Here is an 18,850-nt window from a genome sequence, read left to right as displayed (position 1 = left end):
ACCCAGCCCGGCCGAGTACAGCCCCGCGGGGCCGGGAGTGAACGGGAACCCGGTCCCATACCCACCACACGCGACCCGGCGGCCCCGGGACAGGCCTCGCCGAGGCGCCAGCCACTGGGTGGGGAAACAGAGCGGATTCTCGCGGGCCAAGTCTAACCTTCGGCCCGTGGACGCTGACATTCCGCTTCTCGTGCCCTCTGCATCCCGGAGCAGGAGGTTCTCGGAAATGTTCTCGGTACTCCCTCAAACCTGGGGCCGCGACCCCGAGAGTGCCTCCTGGCTCCCCGCGCCCTCCCGCCGGCGCCTCTGCACCGAACAGGGCGCAACGCGTGTGCCGAGTGGATCCTCAAATCTGCATTCTCTCGGTGATAAAATATGCTCTCGTATTTTTTCCTGATTTCCCATTAAAACCTTTGCCTAACTAAACTCCCATCCAACGGGATTTATTTCGTCCCCCAGGAGATAAATCAGGGGGCAAATTTACGGCCCGGGAGGGACCCGCCGCGCTAATGGGCGCTTCATGGAGTGCGCGGCGGGGGCGCGCGGATGGCGGGCGCTGGCCAATGGCCGGGCCGCGGGCGCCCACAGCCAATCAGCGCGCGCGCCGCGCCGGGGCCCCGCGGTTATCAGCGCGTCCGGCCCGCGCGGCGCCGCTCCGACCGGCCCCGGGGCTGCCGCTGCCGCCGCCGCCTCCCGGAGCGCCCCCGCCGCCGCCCGCCCTGCGCCGGAGCCGCCACCCGCCCTCGCGCCCGCCCTCCGCGCCGTCGGCGCCCTCGCCCGGCGCCCGCCCGGGCCGCGCGCAAACTTCCCGGGCCGGCGGGCGGCGGCGGCGGCGGGGCCCGGATGGGCGTCCGGGCCGGCGGCGGCGGCGCCCATGGACGCTAACCGCCCGGGCGCGTTCGTGCTGAGCAGCGCCCCGCTGGCCGCGCTGCACAACATGGCCGAGATGAAGACGTCGCTGTTCCCATATGCGTTGCAGGGCCCGGCCGGCTTCAAGGCGCCCGCGCTGGGCGGCCTGGGCGCGCAGCTGCCCCTTGGCACCCCGCACGGCATCAGCGACATCCTGGGGCGGCCGGTGGGCGCAGCGGGTGGCGGCCTCCTGGGCGGCCTGCCCCGGCTCAACGGGCTGGCCTCGTCGGCTGGCGTCTACTTCGGGCCCGCGGCCGCCGTTGCGCGCGGCTATCCCAAGCCCCTGGCGGAGCTTCCCGGGCGCCCGCCCATCTTCTGGCCCGGAGTGGTGCAGGGCTCGCCCTGGAGGGACCCCCGCCTGGCCGGCCCGGGTAAGTGGCCAGTGCGCGGGTTCGGCGTGGGGCTGCGGGCGGGCGCGGGCGGGACCGCCTGCCGCACTCACCGAGCCCCCTCTGCAGCCCAGGCCGGCGGGGTCCTGGACAAGGACGGCAAGAAGAAGCACTCGCGGCCGACCTTCTCGGGCCAGCAGATCTTCGCGCTGGAGAAGACTTTCGAGCAGACGAAGTACCTGGCGGGGCCCGAGCGCGCGCGCCTCGCCTACTCCCTGGGCATGACCGAGAGCCAGGTCAAGGTGAGGCGGCGCCGCGCGGCGCTCGCTTGGCCGCAGCCCGCTCGATCCCCCGCGTCCTGCGAAAGGCGCGCGAGCGGCCACGCCGCGGCCGGGGCCGGGGCGGAGGGGCAGTCTGGGGCGGCCCTCGGCGTCCGCGCAGGCGGCAGCGTCTCGCCCGGGCCGCAGAGGGGCCGTGCTGCCGCCGGCGGGTGCTCCGGGGGGGCCCCGCGTGATGGGCGCCCTCCACCCCAGGTGTGGTTCCAGAACCGCCGGACCAAGTGGCGCAAGCGGCACGCGGCGGAGATGGCGTCGGCCAAGAAGAAGCAGGACTCGGACGCCGAGAAACTGAAGGTGGGCGGCTCGGACGCGGAGGACGACGACGACGAGTACAACCGGCCCCTGGACCCCAACTCGGACGACGAGAAGATCACGCGGCTGCTCAAGAAGCACAGAGCCCCGAACTTGGCGCTGGTCAGCCCGTGCGGCGGCGGCGCGGGGGACGCCTCCTGAGGGCGCGGGGCCGGGCCGGACAACCAGGGTACGGACGCGGGCCGGCGCCCTCGCCAGCCGCCCGCGCCGCAGTGTGTATATATATTTTTACAGAGTAAGTTATACGGCGGCCCGGCTCGGGCTCGGCGTCGGGGCCGCCGCCGCCCCGCGTCCCCGTGGGATCACTTTGTATAATCAATAAATTATTTAACACGTCCCCGTCGGAGCCACGGCTCCCTAGGCCCTTCGCCTGTTTCTTCCCATTCGGAAAGCCGCGGGCGAGGCGGCTGCGCGGCCTCCGCTCCTGCCGGGGACGCCGTGCCGGGCCGCTGTCCAGTGTCCAAGCCCGCGGGGCCCGCGGGGCCCGCGCCTTCGGCTGGAAGGGTGCCGGGGGCTGGAAGGGCCGGGCTCGGCAGCGGGCCCAACGGAGGCCGGGCGCCCCGCGTCCCGGGCGCCCGGGCGGCAGCAGCTCGCAGGAGCGAGGGCGCCGAGAGGACCGGCGCGGGGAAGGCGTCCCGGCCCCGCGGGCCGTCCGCTGAGGGAAGGGGCGGCCCGGGCCGGGAGCCGCGAGGAGCCGGACTCGGGGACTCGGCGGGCTGCAGCGGAGCCGACGGCGCGGGGCGGAGCAGGGAGCAGGTAGGGCCTCCTGTTTTCCGGCCACCCCGGGGCTAGGACCCTCCTTTCGCGGCTGCGGTGGATGAGGTTTGGGCAGGTTTAAACACATTCCCGGTGCCCGCCCCACCTGCGCGGTAGCTGTGGGTGGGTGGGGGGTCGGTGAAGGGCGCCGCTGGGCCCCGGCTCCTGCCTACCTGCTCTATTCTGATTATGTAGATTCAACCCGCCCAGCCTTAGTAGCTGCAGACTTCGGAAGTCTCGCTAACCTTAACATTGGGTGAAATAAATCAGGTTTTTAAACTCATCAGCACCATAGCTGATCCGCTGCTATTAGATTTTTTTTATGGGTAGAAAATGAGACTTAATTCAAAGGACTACAAAGAGAAGCCCACAGTAATTTTGCCAGCAGCTCGAAGTTCTCTGGGGGCCCTGGGGTTTGCAGCAGAAGCATGTCTGGCGGCCCCTTGAGGTCCATCCTTCCGGGCAGCTCGGTCTGCACCCCAGGGTGCCTCACCAGCCAGACCCCGCCCCCACCCCAGGCCCCACCGCGGAGAGGCAGGGAAGCCCTCCTCTCTGGCATGTTCTTTACCCCCACCTCAGAGGCGAGGATTCTGGTGAACAGCTGGATCTCTCTGGTTCACAGGAGAAGCCCCAAACTGGATGCTCCCCGTGGTTGCAGCTTCATGGGCATGACTGTGGTGTTAATTTTAAAAGTTAAATATAAAGGGTTATTTTATTGTAAGATTTATCTTGGAAATCATTATTGGAAATGTTAAAAGAGTAAAAGGCTGAGTCTTTTTTTTTCCACACAACTGCACCAATTTTAAAAACAGATGCTTTCCACTGACTGGTTTTCTTTTTAAGAGAGAACTTAAAAAATTTATGTGCGTAAAAACTATTCTCTCAGCTCTAAGTTAGGAGCAAAGGAATTTCCAGTTTTAAAGTTTTGAGGAAAGCAATGCACTTATGTAATTTCATTTAAAAAATGCTGAGGGGTAAATCCCAGTAGGTACCTGTGCAGTAAACAGTCCAAAAGACCTTCTTTCTGCTTCCCACTGCGGCTCAGCTCTATAACAGAATCTGACAAGACTCGGGGCCTGGGTCTCGGACAAGGTGATCTGGACTGCAGCCTGCGAAGGGCCCGGAGCGCCAGAGAAGGGAACACAGTCAAATGGTGTTTTCACCAAGATCAATTTTATTGCTTAGGGACCGGAGCGGTCATTTCCAAAGGCCTCCAGAGTGAGCAACAGCTGAAACCCTGCTACACAGAAATCACTGTGGGCCGGAACGGCCGTGTGGCACGTGGACGGAGTGACCACAGCTTGACACACACCCCAATCATTCTGTCAAGGATGCAGACTCGGCCGGTGGATGCCACACGGCTTGCGAGGGTAGTGATTCACCTAAGCCAAGCTTCCCCCCGGCGCCTGCACCCAGCCCGGGAGTCCTGTAGTGTTGAAGCAGATCAATAAACGCCATTTGTGTTTCATCCTCGGGCCGGGCGCCACCTCTGACCGCTGCGCCAGGTGTCGGGGACAGAGACGTGCGGCAGGGTCACGACGGGCCGTGGGAGGCGCGGCAACCGGGGACAAGGACAGTTTGTTTCTCTTAATAGTTTATATACAGCCCATGTTAAAAGCGGTTTCTATCAGAAGCAGACTAGGCTATTTTTATTTCTCCCATGATATTATTGTTTTATGTAGAATACTTGGCACCATAGAACAGTAACAAAAGACGGACAAAACGGTTTACAAAATTCTTGAAAGGTACACCCGAGCTAGCTATAAACTTCACATTCAGTTCTTAATATTACACAGCAGGAAGCCTAGGAGTCTGACTGCTCACGTGAGAGCCGCGGGCCGTCCGAGCCCCACGGCGCCACCGGGCGCAGTCCTGGTTTGACAGCTCTGCGTGTGGACGTGCGGGGGACCAGCTCCTAGACTCGGTTCTACTGCTGATATGACACTCAAGCATTCATACTGGAAAGTATATTTAGCGTAAGTTTTGGTAAGGTTTATAAATTATTTTTAAAAAGTATATATTTATATATATTTATATATATAAAAATGGGAAGCAGCTGCAGTGTGATTCAAAAACCACGTAACGTGGCAGTAGAGTGACTGACAGGGAGGGGCCTCCAGAAGCGAAAGCGGGGGCCACGTGCCCCCAGTCGTGGAGCCCGGCCGGCCTGCTCAGCCCCCGCCGCAGGGCGACTCTGAGCCCCGCCGGGTTTCTGCTCCCGAGAAGCTCCTCCACGCTGACAATGATTAAAAATCGAAAACCGTGACGTCTAAAATACAGATTTTTGCTGTCTATTAGAGTTTTGGCAACAGGACTGTGACTTGTTAAAAAAAAACCCAATGTTTCTACTTGATGCCACATGGACAGACACGACGGTGAGGTATGTGAGGCTTGTCCGGAGCGCCGTCCGGGGCTGAAGCAGAGTGTGGGGCCGGCCGTCTAGCGGTGGCGCTCGGGCGGGTCTGGACGCAGCTGTCGGAGGACGTGGGCCCTCGTGCTACGGGGGGGTCTCGCTGGGGGTCCCCTCGAGGCGCTGGCATCGCCTCCCTGCCGTGGAATCAGGCGTTGGTTACGGGGACACACACACCAGGAAAAGCTCAGAAAGGTGAACTCGAGGGAAGGAGGCATATTTACCACCACGTCACTGCACCACACAACACTTGTGCACACGTGCGTGAGGTTTACCTGCCCCGGGCGCGATGCGGAAGGCCAGGAACACGGGCTGCGGGGGAGAAGAGAGGCCGTCAGGGCCGAGCGTCCACGGCCAGTGGGCCCAGCGCTGGACCCTGTCCTGGGGAGCTGGCCGTGGGCGCCCCGAGGCGGAAGGCACAGGGCCGTCATGCTCCGTTAAGATGGCATTATTTCCACATAGAAATTGGTGTAAAAGGTCATTTCAGAGCCGTGATTCAGGCCCTGAGAACATGGGGAAGGACAGAGCCTGGCCTGGGATCCAGCCGCTGGTTTGGGTGGGCGGCCGGCCTAAGAAGGGGAAGTGGTGGCCGTCTCTCCCGGGCCGCCGGGGACACAGGACCTGTGACCCCACTCCCCTCAGAGGGGCTGCAGGCTGGGGGCCGGGCAGAGTCACACGTCCAAGGTTGGTTCCGGAACGCTGGGTGGTTCCCTGAAGCTGGGCAGCGACACAGACATCTCTCCCCACCGGGGCGGCAGGGGCAAAGGCCAGTAGGGTGCTCGGGTGCAGGCTCAGAAACACCAAAGGCCAGTAGGGTGCTCGGGTGCAGGCTCAGAAACACCTCCAGAGGGACCATGGGACACAGTCTCCGTCTCCGACACGAACTCCGTCTTGGTGAGCCAGTCTCTTCTGCCTTCCTATCTACCTGCCTCACCACCCCCCTACCTACCTACCTGCTGGTGCTTTATTGAAATTAAACACAGACTGACTCGGCCATGTCTGTGAAGCCGGACCAGGAGGCGGAGAAGGGGGTTAGGAGAAGCACCCCGACAGCCCGCCGCCCACCACCGCCCACCGCCGCCCACCACCGCCCCCGCACGGGCCAGTCACCTTATGGTCTCCCATGCAGACGCTGGGCCCGATGTGGTCGTAGGTGACAACCTTCTCCTCGCTCTCCGACTGGGAAAAGCAAACAGAGGAAGAGATGTGGGAGGCGGAAACGGGGGGGCTTCCTGGGGAGCAGCAGAGACAGCCCTGTGGCTGTGCCACCCTCCACCACCCTGCCCACTCCTCCGTGGGGCTCCTGCTGGCTCAGAACTGCCAGTGAGCAGCTGGCCCCCAGGAGAGAGCGGCTGCCCCCCGGGAGGCAGCGGCTGGAGGCGGCCGGGCAGCACTCAGCCCCTGCTCGCGGGGTGGGAGGGCTCCGGCCTCGGGAGGGCGGCAACCTTCCTTGGGGGCTGGAGGCAACGTTCCCGGGGTGCTGGTGTGGCCTCTGCTCACGGCCATCAGGGCGGATGGGAGCTCTCTTTCCAGTTGTGCCCCTGGCACCAAAAACGGTCTCCGTTTTCTCCCTTGGCATTTGTTTTTGACCCAGAACTCCCTGTTCAGAGGAGAACAGACGCCCCTGAACGCCACAGGGCCGCGCCCAGCGGCCACTAGAGCAGGGCCCCATGCACAGGCCTCCCGCCCATCAGCCTGCGGGCGCCGCCCAGGGTGTGCCACTGGCGGTCAGTTCCGGCTCCAGCTGGGCAGGGCTTTCACTGCCGTGGCTGAAGCCTCTGAGACTATAAACTGAATTATCCTTAATGCAGTAGGAAGTGTGAGGTCAGCTTTACTTTCCAGCGGGATTGCCTGCCAGGAACTGCGACAACAGACCCCCTGCACACCCGTGGCGGCCTCCCTGGAGTGGGAAGCATTCATCAAACGCTGCGTGGTAATTTACAAAGGCAGCATAAAATTGTGGATTTCCAAGTGCATAATCGCAAGACAGATAAACAGATCACAGCGGGCTCCGCACTTCTCCCTGCGCATCCATCATGGCAGTCGCCCCCTCCGTGTTTGGGGCGGGAAGCAGAACCGACATGATGCCGAGCTGACCGAGCGTGGCATGATGGATGACGCCGCGAAAACGCGGGGAGGCGGCTGCTGGGCCGGTGACGCCCACCACTGCGGGAGCCCCAGGGGAGGGCGCGCTGGGGGAGCCCCCCGCCAGGAAGGCTCCAGGCCCTCCCCACAACGGGCCACCCAGCCAGGCTCTGTGCCCGCGAGTCTGCAGCATCAAACCTCCAGCCCTGGAGTGGAGACGAGGCCACGTGTGGGTGGCGGTCGTCCGTCCGCCTTCCGGACTCTGCAGCCCCGGGTGCCTCCCGACGCCAGGCGCTCCAGCTGTCCCGGTGGCTTCACCGCAAGATGCCTTTCCCTGGAAGATGACCCTCACCTCCTTTCTGCCCCGAGGCGCCTGTTCTAGCCGTAGCTCTGGGCTCCGCCGGCCCAGTGTGCTCAGAGCCGGCAGCTATGACCCACCGTATCCACTGTCCACTCTGCTTCCTCACGTCCCATCACGGAGCCCAGGGGGGAGGCCCAGCAGAGCATGGGGCCGAGTCTGAGGCCACACGTGTGTGCAGGGTCTGTGTAGTCAGGGCCCGTCTGCCCTGTCTGGCTTATGTCGTAAAGCCTGCTTGTGGGAGAACCCACGGCCCGTCCTCCGTGCTGGGCTCTGGGGCCTGCCTGCCAGCTGTCCAGCAGGCCCCCAGGCCCTGTCAGGGCATGCTCACTGCAGGCCCCATGCACCCAGCCTGGTCCAGGAGGACTCTCCCCAGGAGCTGGCTTGCAGCCGGGCGTCCAGGGCCACCCGCTCTGGAAAGGCCAGCAGGATCTTCCGTAGGGGGCCACGGGGCTGCTGGCGGGGTCGGCCTGCATGCAGCTCATCCCAGAAGCTCTGCCCTCCCAGCTGCGTCTCTGGATGAGGGTCTGGGCCCGGGGGACAGAGGGGACCCCTCATAGCAAGTGCGGGGGCCGTGCAGGGTGGTGGCCAGAGCCCCGGACGTCCTGGGTTGAGGTTGGGGGGCCACCCACCCCCTCCTGACTGGCTGCCCATGTCACTCAGAAGCCGAGCTGCTGCCTGATGAGTCAATGCACTTCATTACTGTATTTTTTACTGATGGTGTTGACAAAACCAGTGCAGATATTGATTCTTGAGAGCAGTCCTTTTGTGTTAAATGTGGGCGTTGAAAACCCCAGGAATCGAGAGGCTACGGGAACTGGAGACCCCCACCCCAGCACTGCACGCAGCCTCCAGCCCCTGGCGTTTGTGTGACTCAGCTCAGGTTTACAACTTAAGGAAACACGACGACTTCACAGCTCAGGAGCTCTTCCGAGGACAAGAGCCCGTCGACTTCTCCGAGCACGCAATAAAGTGAAACGACTCCTGACGCCCCGGTGACCGACCGTCTACGCTGTTTTGACTCCAGAACCCGGGTATGTCCCAGCCCGAGGACCGGAGGCAGGAGGGTGCCCCCAGCCTGGGCCCGCCCCCCAGCCGGCCCCCCAGGCTTCACTCACCCTCAGGACGAGCTCCTTGGCCGAAGGAGACATGAGGACGCGGTCACACCAGGCGGGGCAGCGGGTGTTCATGTACTGCCGGCCCTGGCTGCAGTCCTCGCTGTATGGGTAGCTGGGGAGACAGGATGGGGGCGTGGTCAGCAGCTGCTCGCCGGCCCCACCGCTGCCCCTCCTCCACACGGGCCCCGCACCCCAGAAAGGCCCAGCTTGTCCAGGGGACAGAGAGGCGACAGAAGCTTCCCAGAACCGAGTCCCGCACTGTCCCCAGCACTTCAGATATGCTTCTGGACGCAGCCTAAAGCACAAACCTGCACAGACGCCTGCGGCTGGCTGGCTGACAGACCCCTTCCTTTCCCCTCAGCACATGTCCTGTGCCCCCGTGTGTGGGAGCCCTGGACCAGCTGGACAGACAAACGTCCTGGCCAGGCACACAGCCTTCTTGGTCGAATATCACCATTTTATATTTATCATTACAGACAAGAACCTACACGTGGTCCAACTCTGAATTAGGGACCATGGAGAAGTCCAAGAAGCGCTTCCTAACCTTTAATATAAAAGTGGACCTGTTCACTGCAGGGAGGAGGCCCCTGGTGCCCCGTCTTTGCGATGCATGCTGTCCCTGTGTTATACGCATTTTTCTTTTTCACAAAAGTGAACCCTGGAGCTTTTTCCCTAATAATTTGTCCTGTAAAAGCATCTCTCCCCACGTAGAGCACTCGTCCATACTTGGAAAGGGATGCGTCCCTCTGGGGAGTCAGACACTCTGCCTGGGCGGGGCCAGGGGGTGTGCCTCTGCCAGTGTGTTGGTCACGGTCGCCCCGAGGCACGTACCCAGGCAGAGCCCTGCGCAAGGGGCTCAGCAGCCCACTCCCAACCCAGGCGCCTGACCACAGCCAGCTGCTGGGACCCTGCTTCCTGTTTGCTCCCGTACCCGTTTCAGCAGCAAGCATCTATCCACTGTTGGAAGCATTTTGGTTACTTCTAGGTTTGGGGAGTTCTTGATTGTGATGAGTGGACCCCCAAGGGGCCCAAGATCCTTTGGGGGCTGGAAGGTAAACTCCGTGTTCGTGGTCACACAGACATGCTACCTGCTGTTGTCACGGTGCTCGCGTGGCCCCACCCCACACCGCACAGGCAGAGGCCACAAGAATGATTCCTGGACTGGATCTCGAGCCTGTGAGAGCCGGTTTAGGAGTCGGTGGGAGGAGTGGGGAGCACGTGAAGGTGGGACCCTCAGACCTCAGGGAAGGGAGGTTTGGAAGGCGCTGTCCCGAGGGCAGGGGTCTGGACAGGGCTGCGTGCACGGCGAGAACCTTTCACGTCACAGGAAGCCGCTGCCGCACCTTGGTGGGTGAGCCTGCTAAGCCGTCTCACTTCATTTTTGTTTTCAAGCCAATGACAGTGTGACCTGGAGTGTGTTCACAGCTGGGATGATGAGAGCGGAGGTGCAGAGAGGCTCTGAAAACCAGGTGTGCCAGCCAGAGAACGCCACTGAGTATCCCCTGCTGTCAGCACCACCTGTCTGCTGGCACCAGCGATGCCCATGGCGCATAATTCCCTGGTTGACAAGCTGGATGCCCTGGGGTGGCCACTGTCCCTCAGACACTGTCCATCACCCCCTGCCCCCAGGAGATGCCGAAGCTGGACAGCCAGTGGAGCACAGGCCGTCTCCACAAACGCAAGAGCCCGCAGCCCCGGACCCCATGAGCCTCTGTCGTGACCACCTGGCCCAAGTGGGAGAAGGAGTCGTTTTCACAGAACAGTCAGGATGATGCAGGCCTGGGGAGTGTGGAGAGGAGCCAGCGGGGCCCTTCCTTGTGACAGGTCACGTGGACAAACCCAGACGTGGTCTCCCTCCCTGGCCAGTGCTGCTTCTGGACAGATCCCCACGGGGTTCAGCCACGACAGAAGCAACAGAGCCAGGAGGTTCCACCTTTTAACCACAAAGAGGGCAGCGTGGTAGAGCCCAGGCACAGGATGCCCTGGAGCAGGCAGATGTGCCCGAGGACATCCCTGCACACCTGGCAGCACACCCACCTGGCAGCACGCCCACCTGGTACACACCCATCAGGTACACACACACACACAGGTACCCAGCCACCAGGTACACATCCACCCAGGTACACAGTTACCAGGTGCACAGCCTCCAGGTACACACTTACCCAGGTACACATTCACCAGATACACTCCCAGGCAACACACTCACCCAGATAATACACACACCCAGGTACACACCCTAGCCATACACCCAGGTAACACTCCCAGGGAATGCATACACCTAGGAAACACACATGTATACACATATAGACATGAGTTTTGTACCACATACACAAAAAGTCACGAACACATCATGAACATACCCCCACATAAAAATCTACACACGTGCCAGTTCCTGTCTGCTCATATGTGAACACACCATGTACATGTGCACATGGAGCTTATGCACACACACAGCCACACCTATGCAACGCACACCTGTACACACATGTATTCACACACACACACCACACACAGGCCCAGGTATACACGTACCCATGCACATGTGCAAACACAACCCACACCCACACTCACAAGACACGCTGCATACAGCCACGCACACATACCCACATATCCACACCTGTGCCTGTATAACCATGTCTGCACACACACACGTGCGTCCATACCATGGACACACACTCACACCTGTGCACACCCACACCTGTGCACTATGGTACCATATGCACACATGCCGACATGTGCACTGCACAAACACATGCAATTAGCCTGTAACCTGACCACATGCATCCTGCACACACACCCACACAAGTACATGCCTGCACACACAGGCACTCACACCCATGCGGGGGCCCCATCAGGCACACGTGCTGGCACAGTGCACACAGTACATACACACACGCACGATCCTCTGTGCACACACCCTACACACGTGTGCACAGGAGCTCATGCCTGCACACACACAGGCAGCACTCCTGCTGCTGCTGCTAAGTCGCTTCAGTCGTGTCCGACTCTGTGGGACCCCATAGACGGCAGCCCACCAGGCTCCCCCGTCCCTGGGATTCTCCAGACAAGAACACTGGAGTGGGTTGCCATTTCCTCCTCCAATGCATGAAAGTGAAAAGTGAAAGTGAAAGCTCCTGGGATCACTTAGTTTCTGGCAGTTAGAGAACACATCTGGGTACCAAACGGCCACTGTTTCTAACCACGTCCGTGCAGCTGCTTCTGCTGACAGGTTCCCAGTGTTGGGACAGCTCTCCAGACATGGGGCTGTGAGAGCCACCCAATGGTCAGAAACATGGTTTTAAACATGAGGGAACAAAATGGAGGGGATGGGTGTGACCCAGGCACTGGAGGAGGGGAAGGTGGGTAGTGGGGGAAGGGATAATAAGGTAGTGACCTGGAAGTGGGGGAGTGGTGGGTGACCTGAAATGTGGGGGAGGAGCAGGTGACCTGGAATGTGGGGGAGGGGTGAGTGACCTGGAATGTGGGGGAGGAGCAGGTGACCTGGAATGTGGGGGAGGGCTGGGTGACCTGGAATGTGGGGGAGGGGCGGGTGACCTGGAATGTGGGGGAGGGGCGGGTGACCTGGAATGTGGGGGAGGGGTGGGTGACCTGGAATGTGGGGGAGGAATGAGTGACCTGGAATGTGGGTGAGGGGTGGGTGACCCGGAATGTGAGGGGGGGGCCATGACCTGGAATGTGGGGGAGGGATGAGTGACCTGGGCATTGGGGAGGCGTGGGTGACCCAGGAAGTGGGGGAGGGGCGGGTGACCCGGGCAGTGGGGGAGGGGGTGACCCGAGCAGTGGGGGAGGGATTGATGACCTGTGCTGTGGTGGGGGGGTGGGTGACACAGGCAGTGGCCTGGATGGCCTTGCCTTGGAGACTCAGGCTTTGCATGCAGGCTGGGAGGTCAGGGGCTGTGAGCGGGGACCCTTAGCTCAGGGAGCCCACGGATTAGTCTGTAAACCATGACCTTTTCCACCCCAGAGAACCTGAAATGCTACTTCCCAGTTAAACGGAGAAAGTCTGACCCCTTGAGCAATGGGGCTCCCAGTGGCCCCCACCCCCTGTCCCTTCCAGACCACCTTCCCTCAGGAGGCAGCCCCACCTCCAGCCAGAGAAAGGTCTCTGGCCAAGACGTGCTTGCAAGGACGGGACACCGTTCCTGGAGAGCTGGCATGGCCCTAACACACCGACCAGGTCACAGGATGTCCATGCTTCCAGGACAAGGGCAGAATGTCTCAGGCTGTTCTCCTGCCGCACGAGCCCGTCAGGCCGGAGGCAGGTGAGCCCAAGAGGGCAGATGACCTCCGGGTGCCCACAGCGTGGGCACCGACCCAGAGTTCCTCCCACTTGGCACCAAAGTATCCCCACCCCCAACCTACCAGCAGGATCTCACAGGCCAGACCACGCCGGGCCACGCCCCTCCTGGGGGCCACACCCCTCCCCAGAGCCCACCCCTGGGGCCTGGCTGAAGTCCAAGGTCTGTGCAGGCCGCCCGGTCCCTCCGAGCCCTGACGTGCCTGTCTCTCTGCTGCCTGGGGGATGGGGCTATGTCCCTCGGCCACCAGAGCGACCACAAAGTCCTGGGTCTCCCGGCGGGCCCATCCCCCCGCGCTTTCTGCGCTCTGTGCCTGGCTGAACGTCCAGGCTGCGAGGTTTGGAGAAGCTCAGGGACAGCCACCTGCTCGGGCTGCTGGGGAGCCGTATGTCCACAGCTCCTCCTCCTGGCCGGGCCGCAGCCCTGAGGGAGGCGTGTGGACCCTGATCAAGCGGGAGAGATGCCCAGGACCCCCACACCGCCCCCAGAGGGCGGGGGGAAACCGGTCCCTCAGGACGGCCTCAGCTTCCAGCGGTCCCTGGCGGCTCGTGTCACTGCACACTTGATGTTGCTTCAGTTGCATCAGAGCCCAAGGACGACGCGGCGGGGCAGCTCCTGGACGCGCTGCTGAGGCCGCCCGCTCAGGCCCAGCTGCTGAGTCATGCACGGGCTCCCAGGCATCGGAGCTGCTGCTGGGTGCCCGCCAGGCCCCCGGGGGCCACATCCCTGCCTGTCTGGCCCCTGCACCTCGAATCACTGGTCTGGGCGCTGACGGTGAGTGGCAGGCACCCAGACACCTCAGCCAGTCTGGACTCAGGCAGTCCCAGGTCCAGCGGACGTCTGACCTCTGGAGTGAGGCTCAGGAAGTAGGGTAAGCTTCACGGGGAGCCCGGGAGGACCTCTGATGCGGATCTGACGTGTTTACCTCCCCCGAGGCCTGGCACAGACGGGGGTGGGGGAGCAGATGGCACTCTCAGCCCCACCTGCAGCGGCTCCCAGCGGCCTCGCTCCCTGAGGACGATTCCCCGAAACTGCCCAAGGCCCATTTTCTCCCAAGTGGTAAGAATTCCCACTTGGCATCTGTAAAACGGCAGAGACGGGGGAGCAGCCGTGGGGGGCGTCCGTGTCCTCCAGATGGGCCTGGGGTGGCTGAGCGGGCTGAGTGTCCTGGGCCATTTTGTAATTGGCTCTCTTTCCCCCCACCCCAACCCAGCCCCCTGCAGCCCCGGGCGGGTCAGGGAGGAGCACGCTGTTATTGCCGCGGATTTCAAGATTCTGTAAACACCAGAGCAAAACACCACAAAAGCTCACGTACCCGAGAAAGAGAACCAACACCCGCGTCCCGACGGCCCAAGAAAGATCCAGAGCTTGGCACTGCCTCAGCGGCCCCTCGTAGGCGCCTCTGGGAGGCAGTGTCGGCACCGAGGAGAACAGCCCCTACCACGCTCTCCAGGCTGGGGAGGGGGCGGGAGGAGGCATGGGGGGCACAGAAGCACGGATGGGAGGTTCCCTGTGGTCCAGAGAGTGGGCAGTCCTTACCTGGGAGGGAACGAGATGTCCAGTTCATACAGTCTGTCCTTAAACACAGACAGCTCTTTGTCAAATTCTAATAGCTGAGAAAAAAAAAGAAGATAAGGGTCACTTGGGCTTGCGCTCCTGGGGGCACCGGACAGCCTGGGCAGGGACACCGTGATTTCAGACCCCGGCACCTGCCCTGCATGAGGGCTGCCCAGGGCTGCCCTGGGCGGTCCTGCAGGCCCCAGGGTGAGGCCCGGTGCTGACCAGCTGGGGCCACTTTGTCCCACTGAGCATGCAGGGTGCGGCCACGGCCACGCTGGAGTCACTCTGAGGTGCCCTCGCCCGAAGGCAGGGTCCAGCTGGAGTCACACTCTCGAGTGTGGGCCTCGCCCAGAGGACCGCAAATGGCACTGGCCTGGTAGGCCCCTCAGAGCCACGCCCACGGGCACTGCACCTCCAGGAGGCGGGCCTTGCGGCCACACGCGCCCTGGGCACGTGGGGGAGCATGGCATCACACGCGCACCCTGGGCACGTGGGGGAGCATGGCATCACACAGGTCCGAGGCCACACGGCCCTCTCTGCTCCCGCCATCTCAGCCCTGCGATCTGCACGCCGTGTGTGCAGAGCAACCCTGGGCACCAGGCTCTACCTAAGCCACCCGCAGAGCCCGCGGGCAGCAGGCCAGCCCTCAGCTGGGCCGCCCTCCTCGGGTGAGTCAGGGGGAAGCAGGCCGGACACCTCCTGGCAGGAGCTCCTGGGGGTGATTACAGGGGTGGGGGGACTGAGGCTCCTTTTGCACAAACAGGACGCTTCAGACACAGCCGCCTGATCCCAGTGGCCACCAAGCGCCGACCCTGCCTGGTGAGGCTGGAGGCTGGGTCCCACGGCTGCCACCGTGAGCCCACGTTTGCCACCGTGAGCCCACGTTTGCTAAGAGGCACCGGTGGCAAACCTCGCCCCACTCAGCACCCCTGCTGGGGGCCTAGGGGTGCAGGGCCAGAAGCAGGGTGCAGAAAGGGTTTTGGGGGGAGGGGAGGCACAGGGCAGGGGCTGTGTGGGGGTGGGGGCTGGGGCCAGAGCCCCTCAGCTCCCAGGCACAAGCAGCCTCCTGCCCCCACCTCCAGGGAGCAGCCAGGGCCAAACGATTTCTGGAAGGTTCCCGAGTCAGTGTTTCAGGGTGCCTGGGGTTGGGAACAAGTCTGCAGGGAGGGTGAAGCATGAGCGTGGGGCCTGGACCAGCTCTGGGCTCACACAGGTGTGCACACACGTGTGCCTGGAGACACCCTCACAGTACGCTCGCAGAACGCACCCCCACAGGGAGACAGCAAGCGTGTCATCCACAGCCTCCCGAACGTGAATGCTCGGCCTTCGCAGCTCAGGAGGACGGCCCTGACCCCCGCGGAGTCCGCCAGCATCGTGGCGCATCGCCCCCAGAGGCCCGCCACCAGCGTCCTTCCGTGGGGGGTCCGGTGCTGGGGTTGCTCTCAATCTTGGCGTTTGGTGTCCTGCTACAGACGCCCCGAGCTCTTGAGGACCACGCCTCCCACCCCTGCCAGCTCCAAGCGTCCCTCCCGTGTCCCGCCCACGACCCACCACATGAGCGCCATGCCCGGCCCGCTCTGTCCGTCTGGACACTCCGCTCCCTGGGGGGGACTTTCCCGTCCCTGGCTGCTGTGAGAGCCGCTTGTGTGTGTTCATCTGCCTGGACTTTTGAGCGTATGGTGTTTATCTTTCTGATTCTTTCTCTGTTTCCTTTAAATAGTCTCAGAATTTTTATCAAGCATTCCGTGATCTGACCTCTTGGACTCTCGCTACCGTGGAGGGCTCCCTGCCCCGCGTCCACGGGAGGCCAGCACGCCGTGTTTCAGGAATGATATTGCATTTCTGTTGAAGTGGGAATCTGTATCTCTGAGATCTTTCACAGCCTGATGACCAATTTCTCATGTATCGTAAACATTCTTCTCGATCACAAAGTGAGGGACAGCGCAGGGCGTGTGCGGACAGTGATGAAGTGGCCGGCCGGCCGTATCTGCCAGGCACAGTCCGGGCTGCACGCCTGCCTCTGCTGCTGCAGAGGTGCGGCGCTGATGAAGGGAAGAGGCTGGAAAATCGATGCGGCGGAGCCAGAGCAGGTGCTACACACACAGAAAACATCTCTATCCGACGGGCCGAGCGCCGGGAACACTCCTGCGCCTGCCCTGGGACAGCCGCGGAGAATTTAATCTCTCCAAATCCTCACCAGGGCACTCCATCCTGCGGCCCTGACAGCCACACTTATAATTAATTATACAATTTCGATGGGAATATCGACTAAACAAAGCTATAAATCATAGAAAAAGTCAATAGGCATGGACACGTTCAATCATGTCCCGGCCGATGATTACTACTCTTAAAATACAATAATTATTTTCAGAGCCAGCTTGAATTAAATTTCTGTCAGGCGGGAACAAGACCAGTGGTTGATCAAGGATGCGATGGACCCGGGGCCGTGGCTGAGCTGCACATCCATCCTGGTGGGCGTCTCACCCTGAAGGTGAGCGCTTGTCCGGAGGCCCCTGGGGGTCTGCACGCCCGCCTCCTGCAGGGGGCCGCGGTTACCGTGGAGCCAGCCCTGCACTGGGAGGCATGAGGCCTCCGCCCCCGAGCTTCCTGACCCGACCAGGGGGCCCAGGGTCCCCCCAGAAACCCTCGTGGAGGCCTCATCTCTGCTTCGACTCCATCACGTCTTTTCATCTTAGGAGCAGACTCAAACTTCTCCCAGATATTCAAATTAATTTTCCTCCACATTGAAAGCATGGTTTCACAAGATAATATGTAAATAAAATTACGTCTAAGGTGATGTCTGTTGTTTCCAGGTGATGACACACTTCCCAGGCAGTAAGGAAGGCCAGCGGGGCTCTGGGCCCACCCCCCACGCTGTGGGACGCAGGAGGGGCCCACCTCCCTGGGACCCAAGGGTCCCCGAGGAGCCAGCTGTTCACAGGCTGTGGGCCAGTGTCCAAGGACACCAGGTGGGTGGAAGCGGCAGAGGAGGCTCGGGAGCGCCTGGGGCCGGGGTGAACCCGTGCAGCGGGGGAGGCGGCCTCACAGAAGAGGGCTGGGCCCCCCACGGTGGGTTCAAACCTGGGCTGAGTGGATGGCCGTGTGACTGGGCCTGGCTGAGCTCCAGGCCGGGGAGGGGGGGGCAGAGGGGGTGGGGTGCAGGAAGGAGGCAGGCACAGGGGGCGGGGGCAGACTAGGTGGTGGAGAGTCCAGGCCCCAAAGCCAACGGACATGAGAGGTGAGAGGTCCCGGTGGGTGATGGGGGCTTCCCAGGGGCAGGCAGGCAGGCAGGCAGGGCAGGGCGGCTCTGTGCAGGGACTCGGGACTGGCAGGGTCTGCCGGACAGCTAGACAGTCCCCCATCCAGACAGACGTGCCCTTCTCTGGGTGCAGATGGTGGACACTGCTCAGGGAGGCACAGAGCCCCCGTGGGGCCTGAGGAGATGTGACGCAGAGGTGCTGCCCAGAGTCCGTGGGTGACCAGGCTGCCCAGGGCACCCGGAGCACAGAGGGCTGAGTGGGGGCGGAGGGACAGACAGGGGCTGAATCTGCACACAGTTCTGGCCTTTGAGATGAAGACGGCCCTGAGAGGTCACAGTGGTCTCGGTGGGGTAACCAGGAGCTAAAAGTGGGGACCGTGGTACAGACAGTGCCTCACCAGGGTGGGGGGAGCAGCCAGGGCCTCAGGAAGGGGGGGCACAGGGCACACCTGGGTGGAGGAGGCTGCCTGCAGGCGTGGCTGACCTGCTGATAACACACAGGCGCCAGAGGAATGGGTCAAAGCAGGTCCAGCTGACGTTCACACCGCGGGACAGCCCCCAGCCCAGCCCTCCCATTGCCCGTGTGCAGGCAGTCTGTGCAGGGACCTGCTCACAGGAGCGGGGGTAAGCTGCAGGGGTCTGTTCACATGTACTTCCACTCTGCACATGCACACACGCACACGTCTACTTCACTTTGCACACACATGTGTACTTCACTCTGCACATGCACACACGTGTACTTCACTTTGCACACACACGTGTGTACTTCACTCTGCACATGCACACATGTGTACTTCTCTCTGCACACATGTGTGCACTTCACTGCACACTTCTTGTCCTTGGATTTGTCAGTCTCCTTCTTGTACACATGCACACATGCACACGTGTACTTCACTCTGCACATACACGCGTGGTTCACTACACACAAACACACACACACACACGGGGTTGGTGGCAGAGGATGTCCCTCAAATTCTCAAGACAGTCTCTCCTCTTTCCAAAGGAAGCCCAGGCCTCAGTGGGTGGGCCCTGAACAGAGAGGGTCTGCACCCAAAGCTGTCAGCCCTCTGCCTCTCACCTGGGGGGTCCCCAGGGCT

General features: G+C 62.1%; 2 protein-coding genes and 1 long non-coding RNA gene across 4 annotated transcripts in view; 2 read left to right on the top strand and 1 right to left on the bottom strand.

The window, feature by feature from the left end:
- Positions 1 to 825: 825 nt before the first annotated feature.
- Positions 826 to 2,225, top strand: NKX6-2 (NK6 homeobox 2). The gene is made up of 3 exons (XM_019988520.2): positions 826 to 1,280; positions 1,368 to 1,540; positions 1,772 to 2,225. Exons 1-3 carry the CDS (start codon positions 875 to 877, stop codon positions 2,027 to 2,029), a joined length of 837 nt encoding a protein of 278 aa, XP_019844079.2. The 5' UTR covers positions 826 to 874; the 3' UTR covers positions 2,030 to 2,225.
- A 1,573-nt stretch (positions 2,226 to 3,798) lies between these two features.
- Positions 3,799 to 18,850, bottom strand: part of INPP5A (inositol polyphosphate-5-phosphatase A) — a 145,310-nt gene continuing 130,258 nt past the window's right edge. The window contains exons 12-16 of one of the 2 annotated variants that reach the window (XM_070781148.1): positions 14,474 to 14,547; positions 8,616 to 8,727; positions 6,165 to 6,233; positions 5,330 to 5,366; positions 3,799 to 5,191 (exon numbers count right to left, since the gene is read on the bottom strand). In XM_070781148.1, coding sequence (XP_070637249.1) covers positions 5,142 to 5,191; positions 5,330 to 5,366; positions 6,165 to 6,233; positions 8,616 to 8,727; positions 14,474 to 14,547 — 342 coding nt within the window. In that variant the 3' untranslated portion in view covers positions 3,799 to 5,141. Of the gene's footprint in view, positions 5,192 to 5,278; positions 5,367 to 6,164; positions 6,234 to 8,615; positions 8,728 to 14,473; positions 14,548 to 18,850 lie in introns of both variants that reach the window. The other variant, XM_070781149.1, reaches the window with a different exon arrangement.
- LOC139180021 (uncharacterized) lies at positions 13,070 to 17,611 on the top strand. The gene is made up of 4 exons (XR_011564357.1): positions 13,070 to 13,805; positions 14,148 to 15,162; positions 15,258 to 15,313; positions 15,796 to 17,611. It is a non-coding gene; the product is annotated as an uncharacterized lncRNA (long non-coding RNA).

Source organism: Bos indicus, chromosome 26 (genome assembly GCF_029378745.1).
Source record: "Bos indicus isolate NIAB-ARS_2022 breed Sahiwal x Tharparkar chromosome 26, NIAB-ARS_B.indTharparkar_mat_pri_1.0, whole genome shotgun sequence".
NCBI classification, from domain to species: domain Eukaryota; kingdom Metazoa; phylum Chordata; class Mammalia; order Artiodactyla; family Bovidae; genus Bos; species Bos indicus.
Note: the sequence above shows the minus strand (reverse complement) of the source record. Positions and strands in the feature narration are given on the sequence as shown.